The sequence below is a fragment of the Chanos chanos genome, chromosome 2 (genome assembly GCF_902362185.1).
Source record: "Chanos chanos chromosome 2, fChaCha1.1, whole genome shotgun sequence".
In the NCBI taxonomy this organism is placed as follows: domain Eukaryota; kingdom Metazoa; phylum Chordata; class Actinopteri; order Gonorynchiformes; family Chanidae; genus Chanos; species Chanos chanos.
In genome coordinates, this window is record NC_044496.1 from 40,233,268 (window position 1) to 40,243,747 (window position 10,480).

Here is a 10,480-nt window from a genome sequence, read left to right on the forward strand (position 1 = left end):
TGGTTGCAGAAATACACTCTGTAAATCACTACGTGACTGTGGTCTTTTATCGTTATTTTACAGTAAATAAATAGTAAATTGTAGATTATTTGGCCAACGCATTTTTTATTTTAAAAAAGGATGTTTATTTTTCCTCAGTGTGAGACTTATTTTTCCTCAGTGTGAGACTTATTTTCTACAATTTGCATACATTCCAGAGATCTGAGTGTTCCTCACACTAGCGTTTGCGTTATAACTGCGTGACAGTTTGATGATGTTGATCGCTGAAATAGGGTCCGACATAAGGCCGTCATGTAGCTAAAGGAACTATAGCAGTGAGCGTCGTTATTCCACAACAAAGTCATGACTCGACGTAACTGGTTTGCAAAATAGGACCGTAATCTGAAACTTGTAAGGGGTTGAGGGTTGAGAGTGAAATAACGACTTCTTATTGGTTCAGACAAAAGTGTAGGCTGCGCCTTCTTAACGCTACCATAATGGAAGATCGATGGGTCTTTTATAATGTGTGTTGAGGAATTTGAGGTCTCTCGCTTGAGCAAGAGCCGAGCGACGCAGTACTCGAGAGACTTTCACTTTTCAATGATTTGGGGAGATGATTTCGGTGTAGAAATGCTTATCGATATCGAACAAAAGTAATCTCTTGACTCGCTTTTTTTCACCTCGCTGAATTTGACCAGGGAGAGGAGAGGAGCGCTGTCCCGTGCTGGATGGATGGTTATGGGGAAAGGAGCAAGACCCACGGCGCTAGAAGTCGGCAAGATCTTCGTTGTATTTCTTTTTCTTTTCCCTGCAGGTAAGATAAAACTCAGTTTCTGAGGCAAAATTTGGTGTGATTTCTCTTGATTTGAGTGATATGTGATCAGAATATGGACCTTTGCCTCTGTTTCTCTCCGTTGTTATTGTTATCGGGGTTCGGATGTTGTAGCTTGCAGGCTACATTATCTCAGAGAAGAAACACTTCGTCAGCCAAATCAAAGTGTAAACTTTTTTCACAAGACGTGAACCAGATGTTCTAAGTATGTGATCTTGTCGCAACTTTGGCAAGCATCTTTCACCATAAGTGCTGTTCAAAGAAGTCTCGTAAGTTAAGTTTCTCAAGTCCGTGGCTCTGCCGCGGTAAGAAGACCGTGTAAGATATGTTGCTAAGGTTACCTCATTTTTTGCCTCAAAATGCGTTTTAAAAGCGCGAACCTTGCCAGCAGGCGATAATGAAACACACATTAAGTGTGAGTTAGCGAAAAAGAAGAACTGGAACAGTTTCCTACGTCATAGTCGATGTTTGTGTGTCTGACGCGCTTTATTGTAGGCTACGCCATAGAATCGGAAACAAATATCGTATTACAAATGTGTGAGTGAAATTACTTGTAATTCTGACTTTAAACTGTTGCTTAAAGTGTAAGCAGGCACGACCTCCTTTCACATCCAAGTTTTGCTCACACATTCCTCTTCCAGCCTGGGGGCCTGTTTGCAGGGGGGAGGGGGTTTATAAAGTTGAATTCATTTGCCATTATATTCGTCGCCTTAGTCTTCTGGTATTTCACCTTTTGAGGGGTTAAACTAGAAGGACGTTTCTCTAAAGAAAGTTAGGATCGTATGACACAATTAAAAAACGTTGCATTCATGCTCTTGGACATTTTGTTCAGTGTTTAATATTGCCCATGCAGCAAACTTTCAGATTTATACTTTTCTGAGACTTCTGCTGGCAAGACGCAGAGAGTTAAGTCGAACCTAAACACGGCTCATGTGGAAAATAGCTATATTAACGTTAGGCTATATAGTCAGTTTTACACCTTCTTATCGCTGTTTCTTTTAAGTCACTTAATGTCCGACAAAAGGCGATAATGCAAGCGCTAGCTGACGTTTATTCAAGACTAAGGTTAGTTTATTATCAAATGTGTGATAAATGCCTTTTGTTGCTGGGTGGCGGGAGTGGGGTGGGGGATGTGATGTGTGCGTTGCTGTTGGATCTGTGTGAGTGTGCTGGGGAGGTTAATGATGTTTCCCATGCATAAAAAAGCCGAGGAAGTTGTTCATAACTTAACAAAGAAAGATAGCCTACGTTTCTACTTAATTTTGTCTAGTTATTTTATTACTAAATAAAACATTGTTTCCTGTATACCCTTACCACTTCTAAATAAAAAAGGTAGCTACTTTAATTTCAGGCTCTGTAATTTAAGATGTAGGGAATGCCTGTTTAGAACTGCATTCCCCTTTGATTATGTCCTTTTGCAGTGGACAGGTGGATATCTTATATCCAGTTTGACCTGTGGAATAGTGAGACCTCCCTCAAGTTCCGCCCTCTGGACGTGGAACCAGTTTCTCTCCAGAGATCCTGTTTCTTTAAGAGAGCCATCAGTCCCCCTTCCCTCCCGCTTGCATTGCCGATGAAACTCAACCTAATCCCTTTACACAGGGCTAATTTATGACTCTGCTGGTCTCCCCTCAATGGCAAATTACATTGTCTTCATTCTGAGCCTTAACACCCCTCCCTCCACACTGTCACACACACACACACAAATCTGAACTGCCACCCCCTTCTGCTCAGTCTTTATGCTCTCCTTTTAGTGGGAGGTCACTGACTCCCACCGAGTTTTCCTGAAAAAGCCCCCCTCTATCAGCCTACTTAGCAATGCTGAAGAAAAGAACAGGGGGTGTAAATATGTGTGAATTTGCACTAAGACGATTAGCACTTCTAACTAGCTCACTTTGTCAGTTTATGTCAGTTTGCATGTGTTCCTCCCCATTTGTCTGTGTGCAACATCTGCGCGTTGTATGTTGTTATTGTATTATAATAATTTACAGAGTTCATCCAGTGTATGATGAACTATAGTGTATTACGTAGCATTCTGTCTGTTTTTGTTATCTGGAATGATGCCCTTGCCTGTGAGGTAATCAAGTTAGAGAGCCCAACTAAGGTTTCATTGCTCTGTAATGATGTTAAGGTAGATTCTTATTGTATTAAGTCAATAATTAGAATGTGTTGATAGGGGTATTTTCCTATGCTGCTGTCTTAATTAAGCTTATGTTATCTAGCTTTTCAAATGGTGAATATACTATTGAACCAAAGTCAGTAGCAATTATGCAGTTCTTGTAAATAAATCCCTGTTGTCCAGTTTATAGTCCAGTTGTCTACTTTTGTGCAACGTTAATGCGGTAATCTTTTCTTTCAACTGAGTACACTTTCACTTAATGGAAGTTGGCGATTTTAAGTGCCTTGGAACGTGCTGGTTGGAATTTGGGTCTGTGAGTGTTTTGTGGAAACAAATGGTCAGTTTGTCCAGAGCGGAAACTATGTAGTTACTAAAATTTGGAGAGAGTCTGCATCCTATAACATAGGCCTAGATATCAACATTAAGGTAAGATGGAGTAGCTTGCATGAGTTTTTGCTTTATATCAATAGTACAATTCAAAAGCTGAATCTAGAATATGAATCCACTTTGGACCAAAATCTGAACAAATGAAGGATCTTTCATTTTCAGACAGTGGAATGCAAACAAAGTTGCAATATCATCTTCCTCAGAATTATTTAACTGGATGCATACTGTTGTTATACCTTTGACTAGACTTGCTTTTTCAGAAATTGACTCACTTATTTGTCTCTTCAGATGTTTCTCTTGACCGTGACTGAATTTTATCAGGTGTAGTTGGTTGGGTCTCTCCTCGCGTGCTAATGCGTCTCCTCTTTTCTCTACAGTCTGCCTGCAGTGCAAAATTCACAAGTGTAACTCAGAGTTCTGGGCCTCCACATCAAGTTCTGGCCCGGAGGAGGAGTTCTGTACTGCGCTGAGGGCATATAACAACTGTGTACGCCGTACAGCCAGAACCTGCCGGGGCGACCTGGCTTACCATTCAGCTCAGCATGGTATCGAGGATCTAATGAGTCAACGCAATTGTTCCAAGGAAGGACCGACAACCCAGCCCCGTGCCCGCACCCCACCTCCACCACCTCAGCGTCAGCCCCAACCCGACACCCCGCCACATTCTGACGGTCCAGAGGTGTGCCACTACGAGCGGATCAGACACACAGCGCCACCCAACTACACCCACTGTGGCTTCTTCGGAGACCCTCATTTACGCACGTTCGGTGATGATTTTCAGACCTGTAAAGTGGAGGGAGCTTGGCCTCTTATCCATAACAAATACCTGTCTGTGCAGGTTACAAACACCCCAGTCCTACCTGGGTCCACTGCTACCGCTACCAGCAAGGTAAGAATAAGGATCATTTTCTTCTATTTGACCATTTTCTTCTTCTTCGGAACTTCCACAGGTATACTGTATAGTGCTAGTAAAATTTCATGATGTGCACAAGTTTTGATGATTCCATGGATTCTCATGGAGTGCCCATGGAATAATTGTATAAGTAAATGAACCAATTCTTTTGACATTTCTGTGAGGTTTATCCAGTATCACTTCATAAGCATTCGTTAAGTTCTGAAGGAGTTAAAACAGCAAGAGCCGACAGGAGAGTAGACATAGACCGTGAGCCCAGACTCTGGTTAATATTTGGATCGATTCCTCTGCAGATGAAGACGTGATAAACACAACAATTGATGAGGTCCTGATAAGATTTCCTCGAGGGGATTGCCAGCAGCGAAACACCAGTAATAACTCAGGCTCCAGCTCTCTCTCTCTTTTTTTTTTTTTCCCCTGACTGCCAAGATTAATGTCACTCAATCTGTTGCTGCTGCCCTTGCCATTATTTGTATGTGAATTAAGAGCCTGTTGTTTTAACTAAGTGCTCAGTCCATACAGGAAGCTGCAGATATTTTCTCCACATTAGCTGGCCCTCATACCTCATAAATTATCATTGTTTTGCTTTACGGTACATTGGGCAGACTCTGCGGCTGCCTCAGAACTGGTCCAGCTGTAGAGCTTAAGGTGAAAGTACAGAACCAGGAGTTGTTTGCATTTGCAGACTGCTAATCCATTTATTTTGCATGCTGTCCACTTTTGGTCAGATTTTGGCAGATGTAATTGTGTGACTGTAGGCTACATTTCTTCATAGTTTCTTCTTGTGTAGCTCCAGTTCTTCATGGATGGAGGGAAGCAGAGAAACATAAGAGAACTTTGTCCTCAGTCAAATTTAAGAAACAGAACAATTTTCCATCATCAAGATCCTCTAATGATGCACCATTAAGCAGACTGACCTTTTGCTCCTTTTTGGGGATAATGATATTTTCATAAAGTTATACTTGGAAGCAGGCATTGGAATTCTTCAACTTGGACAAAGAGAAAACAAGTCAATTGCAAATGACACCTGTACAAACAGAGAGTCCCTGTTTATTGATAGGTCCTGCTGTTTTGAATAGATTCCTAGAGCACTGTGAACAACTGGCAGGGAAGTGGGGGTTTGCAGATCACTTGACTGGGTGATTACAGGGTGATTTGGTGGTTTTTGTTTTTTTTTTTTTTGGACCCCATCCCCCTTCCTTCAGCTCTCCTCCCCTTTCCAGGATCAGAGGAACTCTGCTGTGCTGAGGTCACATCTGTGACAGCGGCCCACTGCCCTCCTAATGAAACTATGCTAGCAGAGTTAGGACCAGCTTTACTTAATTAGCTTCAGTGCAGCAAGCTCTTTACTGGCTGGCTCAGGTCCACTCCCTGGAGCTGGGATCTGGGGTTCACTAGCAGGTTCTTAGCACCATGAATGGATTGTCTTTGTGTCTGCACACTGAGGCCTGATTTAGCATAGACTAGCCCTGTGTTTTTCCCAGTGCGTTTACATTGGCCTCCTGCATATTGAGCTGCAGGCTGAAATGTGACACTTGTGTAGGATGGTGGCCTGGAGGCTCTGCATCACATAATAATCGAGTGGTTTTATAGGAGCCAAAGCACAAAGACATGCCTCAGTCATCCAGAAAACATGGCTACCCCCCCTGTCTTTTAAAACAGCCCTTAAGAAAAAAAAAACCTTTGATGAGAAGCAGGTCCTCAACTTATTAACCCGCATAGACAATTTTGACATTTGGTTTTTAGTGTTTTAAATCTGTCATCTTTGGTAATATCATCTGTTTTTCTAAATGTGTTCAAAGTCTTGAAAATAGTGAAGCTATATTTACCTGTAGCACTTTAGTCCTGAACATGAATAAATAGTATGTTTATGTAACGCATATTTTAAAGTTAAGTAAGTGTAATACTTCAAAATACTTGGACTAAAAAATAACCTCCCACACAAAAAGCACAGCTGAACAAATCTGTATTATGTCAACATTTGGAAACAAAAACTTAAAATGCAGAATTAAAGTAGAGTGTTCAGTAATGCCAAAATGACCAAGATTTAAGTGTTGTGTGAAAGGAAACTGAAAGTTTTAAACAGCGGGAAGCAAGGTCTTGTCACAATATGGTTAGAAATTGCCATGTTTTTACTGGTCAGTAATCTTTATGTAAATATAGGATAAAACCCAGTGAAGATGATGAAATCATTTATTTGTCTGACAACTGCCAAAAATAACTTTTGTTATGGCCAAAATATATCCACTTCATACTGTCATTTGCAATACTCACTGTCTTCTTCTTTCCACAGCTGACAATTATCTTCAAGAACTTCCAGGAGTGTGTGGACCAGAAGATGTACCATGCAGAGACTGACGAGCTCCCTGCAGCATTTGCTGACGGTTCTAAGAACGGAGGAGACCGTCACGGGGCGAACACTCTGCGGGTGGTGGAGAAAGTGCCTGGTCAGCACGTGGAGATTCAGGCACGCTACATAGGCACCACTATTGTGGTTCGGCAAGTGGGCCGTTACCTAACGTTTGCGGTGCGGATGCCGGAGGAGGTGGTGAATTCAGTGGAGGACCAAGACAACCAAGACCTTTACCTTTGCCTGCATGGCTGTCCAGCCAATCAGCGCATTGACTTTAGGACTTTCAGGGCTCGCGCTGCAGAGAGTCAAGGCTCAGGCCGGGGAAGGCCTGGAAGTCCTGCTCATGGTTTCACTTACCAGTCAGCTATGGCCAAGTGTAAAGAGCGCCTCCCAGTGGAGGACGTGTACTTCCAGTCCTGTGTTTTTGACCTTCTCTCTTCTGGGGACATCAACTTCACCATGGCAGCCTACTATGCTTTTGAGGACGTCAAAATGCTGCATTCCAACAAGGATAAGTACCACCTTTTTGAAAGGGATACAAGCAACTCTGCTTCAAACGGATATGGCATTGTATGGCCAGTCTTCCTCAGTCTTCTTGTGCCATTGCTGTGGACCGAATGCTGCTTAGTGTGTGTGTAGTCCTTGTGTTGGAGATGTTCATAATTGTGTGATGGTTGTCGGAAGCTGTGTGCCTGTGAAACGCTGCTCTCACCGTGTCACGTCAGGTCCACCGGAGGTTGACGTTCTTTAGCTCGGTCTGTGCTCCTTCTGCAGCATATATGTGTCATCACGGTCATCTCAGCCATGGACTCATCCCTGTGTCCTCATCGCATATGGGTCACCATCAAGACAGCGTTGGTGAGAGTTTTCCAGCGCTTCACCCTTCTCTGTGTTCACCCCATCTGGTTTTTAAGGAGTGTTTTGTGATGGAAGGAGATGGCAGTGGTGAGAGACTCAAGCTATTGAGAGAGTGTAGGCACTCAGCTAGGATTAAATTCCTTGCTCCAAACCAAGGGAGAACATCTCTGAGAGGGCGGGGAGAGGAGGGGATGATCTCTTGCAGACAGAAGAGTTTGGAGATGTTCACCTCCCTGGTGCCAAGCAAGTGGAGAAGTATGCGTCTCCTGGAGCTGGGGCTGGACAACATGACAGAGGTTTTTATTAACCTCTGCTGAAGGAGAAGGGGCCTTCAGGAGCTCCCTGTTTGATTAGCTTCCAAGTTTTTAGAAAAGCCCTGTACTTTCAGGAGGAAAGCCCTCAGCCAAAGGCATGTCAGACCTGTGAGTCGAGTTGTCTGCAGCGGAGATTAATCAGCCCTAACGGCAGGTCTTTTGTACAGTATGTGTGTGTGTGTGTTCAAGCCATGTGTCATTGTTTGAATGTGTGTATGTGTGTGTGAGTGTCTCTGTGTCTTTGAAATATGTTTTGCATGTTTCTTAGACCTGAAGGGATTAGGAGAAATATTTCCTAATGTCTCTGTATTGCACCCATGGTTCTAATATAGCACGGGCATGGTGGTCTATGGATCAGAATTGCGCTTGTTTGCCAAGTGCTTTCATCAAAAGTGAATTGGCAGGCAATATCGGAATTAAAAAAATCGTAGTCCACTATTTCCATGTGTCAGTCATCGTGTCACAATGGTTTACACCCACTTTCATTTGGTGTTACAATTTTGAACATATTTATTGCGTTGGATCTTGTAATATTTGGTATTCCCCTTTTGGACTTAATCTCTAATTTGACCTGACTCTGAAACATTTTTGGGCACATATATAATATAGGCATCCATTTTGTTTACAAAATATCTCAATTTTGAACAAAAGGAACTCAATATCAAAGCCTTAACTATGGATTAGGATAGGACTAAGATGTCTTTTGAGTCTACTTGATGGTCAGTTTGCAGTTAATAATAAAGCAGTCACTAATGCCCAGAGAAGAAGGGGACACAGACTAAGTTTAGAATAAACTGGGTAAGGGAGATCTATCCCATGATCCCACATGTACATCCACAATTCAGTGTGACTTTCAAGAATGAAGACTCGCTCTCCATTTCAGAAGGGTGTCAACGTGGCTCTGCGGCAGGGCCCGTTTGTCTCTTAGCTCTCTGTAGATCTGTGAATTTATGGCTGAAGCCTTTGCCAAAGAACAAGCCCCGGTGCCAGCAATTTCCCCAAACAGCTGAATTCTCTCCCTCTCGTTCTCATGGGACCCCTTTGTGGTTCACTCAAGTATTTAGACTCAAACCAGACGTCCTGATTGTGTATAATATTGGAAGGTGCTGCTAAATAAACTGGGTAGATGGACTTTTTCAGTGCAGGAATGTTCTGGAGGCATATGACATATGTTACTTATGACAGTTTTTTTTTTCTCTGCCCATTCTTTGGCCGATTTACTCCTTGGCTCTCAACACACTCGCAGTAACACTGTTTTCTGGTTGATGGCCAAATCATTGTTAGTCATGGACTTCATTTGTTTCAAAGTCCTTGCTCACACAACGAAGCCTGAGTATTGTTCCTGTTCTGACAGAGCTTTGGAAGTGTGCTGGTCATATATAGAGCTAAAGTCCTGCTGTACTAGGTTTAGTTATGTTCTTTTGATCTTGGATACAGTTCAAGCTAAGGCTAGCATAACCCGCATCACTCACACACAAAGAACATAATCAGGTTATTGTAATGAAAAAAAAAAAGATCAAATTTAGACCTCTGGCAAACTCTTGCCATGAAAAAGTTGTTCAAGTTTTCTTTTCATAGCAGATGAAGTCAAAAGACCATTTCAAATCTATATGTAGCTATTGTTTCAATATTATCTGAGAACAGGGACATCCACTGACAGATTTTTGAAACCAGTAACAGTGGGGACATCATGTTTAAGTCAAAGTGATTTCTTTTACACTGTAATGTCTAGCAGGTCGCACTACTGCTATGGACGCAAGTGTTGGTACAGTTTGTTCTTTGGCTTCGAAAGAAATATGATTAAGCAAACAAAATGATTGTAATGTTAGATTTTTCGTGTTCATAGATGTATTATTGTTGATGATCTGTGGCTGTAATTGTGTAATGTGAGTTGTACATAAGTTTGTGAATTGTTAATTTGGCAAATAATGTGTTTTTGTTGTGCTGACCTTTAAACTTTGACATTTTGTATGTGAGAGGGTATGGTGAATGTGACCTTTCAATTAAAAAAAAAATAGTGTGCATGAATACCACAAAACAACAAGTGCCATGATTGGTGGATTTAATTCATATTTCAATAGACCTAGTCCTTCAGTGCGAGTCCTAGTCCTTCAAGGCGGATCAAAAGCTATTTAATCTGTAGTTCAAACTGAACGAGTTTAGTTTTGTGGTGTTCATGTTTATGCTCATTTAAAAAAAGCACTTTATGTTTTTATTCTGTAACCTAGCTCTTACTTGGTTTAACTTGATTGTGACGTCATAAAACAATGTTAGAGAGACAGAGAAAAATTAATGAAAACATTTTCAAATGTAGTGGTATTGAATGGGAGATGCCAGAAAGATCAAACTGGGTTTGTATGTAGGACTTAAGTGGTGAAACACACCAACTGTAAAAAGTGTAAATTATTTATTGAAAAAAATAAAAAGTGTCATGTTGAGTTGTTTTGGACTTATGTTTTCTGCTGACTTTTGATTTTAATACTGTACATCTCCTCCCTGTTGTTGGCAATCTGTTTGTAATCACACACTGAATTCAACAGTTCCAGTAGTGCCCTTATAAAATACATTTGAGAAATCTGCCTTCTCAGATCCCATTAACTTTGACTTAGACTGCCACCTAGTGGTAGCATTTCCTAACACTGAGGATTATATGCTCTGTCAGCGATTTGCTAAATAATGACAGAATAACTTCTCCACTTTTAGCACCATAGTGGTTATTTAGAAT

General features: G+C 41.7%; 1 protein-coding gene across 1 annotated transcript; it reads left to right on the top strand.

Annotated features, from left to right (window-relative positions):
* The first annotated feature begins 669 nt into the window (after nucleotides 1-669).
* On the top strand, nucleotides 670-7,222 carry rgma (repulsive guidance molecule BMP co-receptor a). The gene is made up of 3 exons (XM_030766418.1): nucleotides 670-793; nucleotides 3,695-4,206; nucleotides 6,524-7,222. The coding sequence occupies exons 1-3, from the start codon at nucleotides 712-714 to the stop codon at nucleotides 7,220-7,222; spliced, it is 1,293 nt and encodes a 430-aa protein (XP_030622278.1). The 5' UTR covers nucleotides 670-711.
* The last annotated feature ends 3,258 nt before the right edge of the window (nucleotides 7,223-10,480 follow it).

Excerpts from the sequence above, each read along its gene's own strand:
- rgma (XM_030766418.1), top strand. The coding sequence starts at position 712 with ATGGTTATGGGGAAAGGAGCAAGACCCACGGCGCTAGAAGTCGGCAAG. Across the intron at positions 794-3,694 it reads TCTTTTTCTTTTCCCTGCAG|TCTGCCTGCAGTGCAAAATT; the intron begins GTAAGATAAAAC and ends TTTTCTCTACAG. Across the intron at positions 4,207-6,523 it reads CTGCTACCGCTACCAGCAAG|CTGACAATTATCTTCAAGAA; the intron begins GTAAGAATAAGG and ends TTCTTTCCACAG.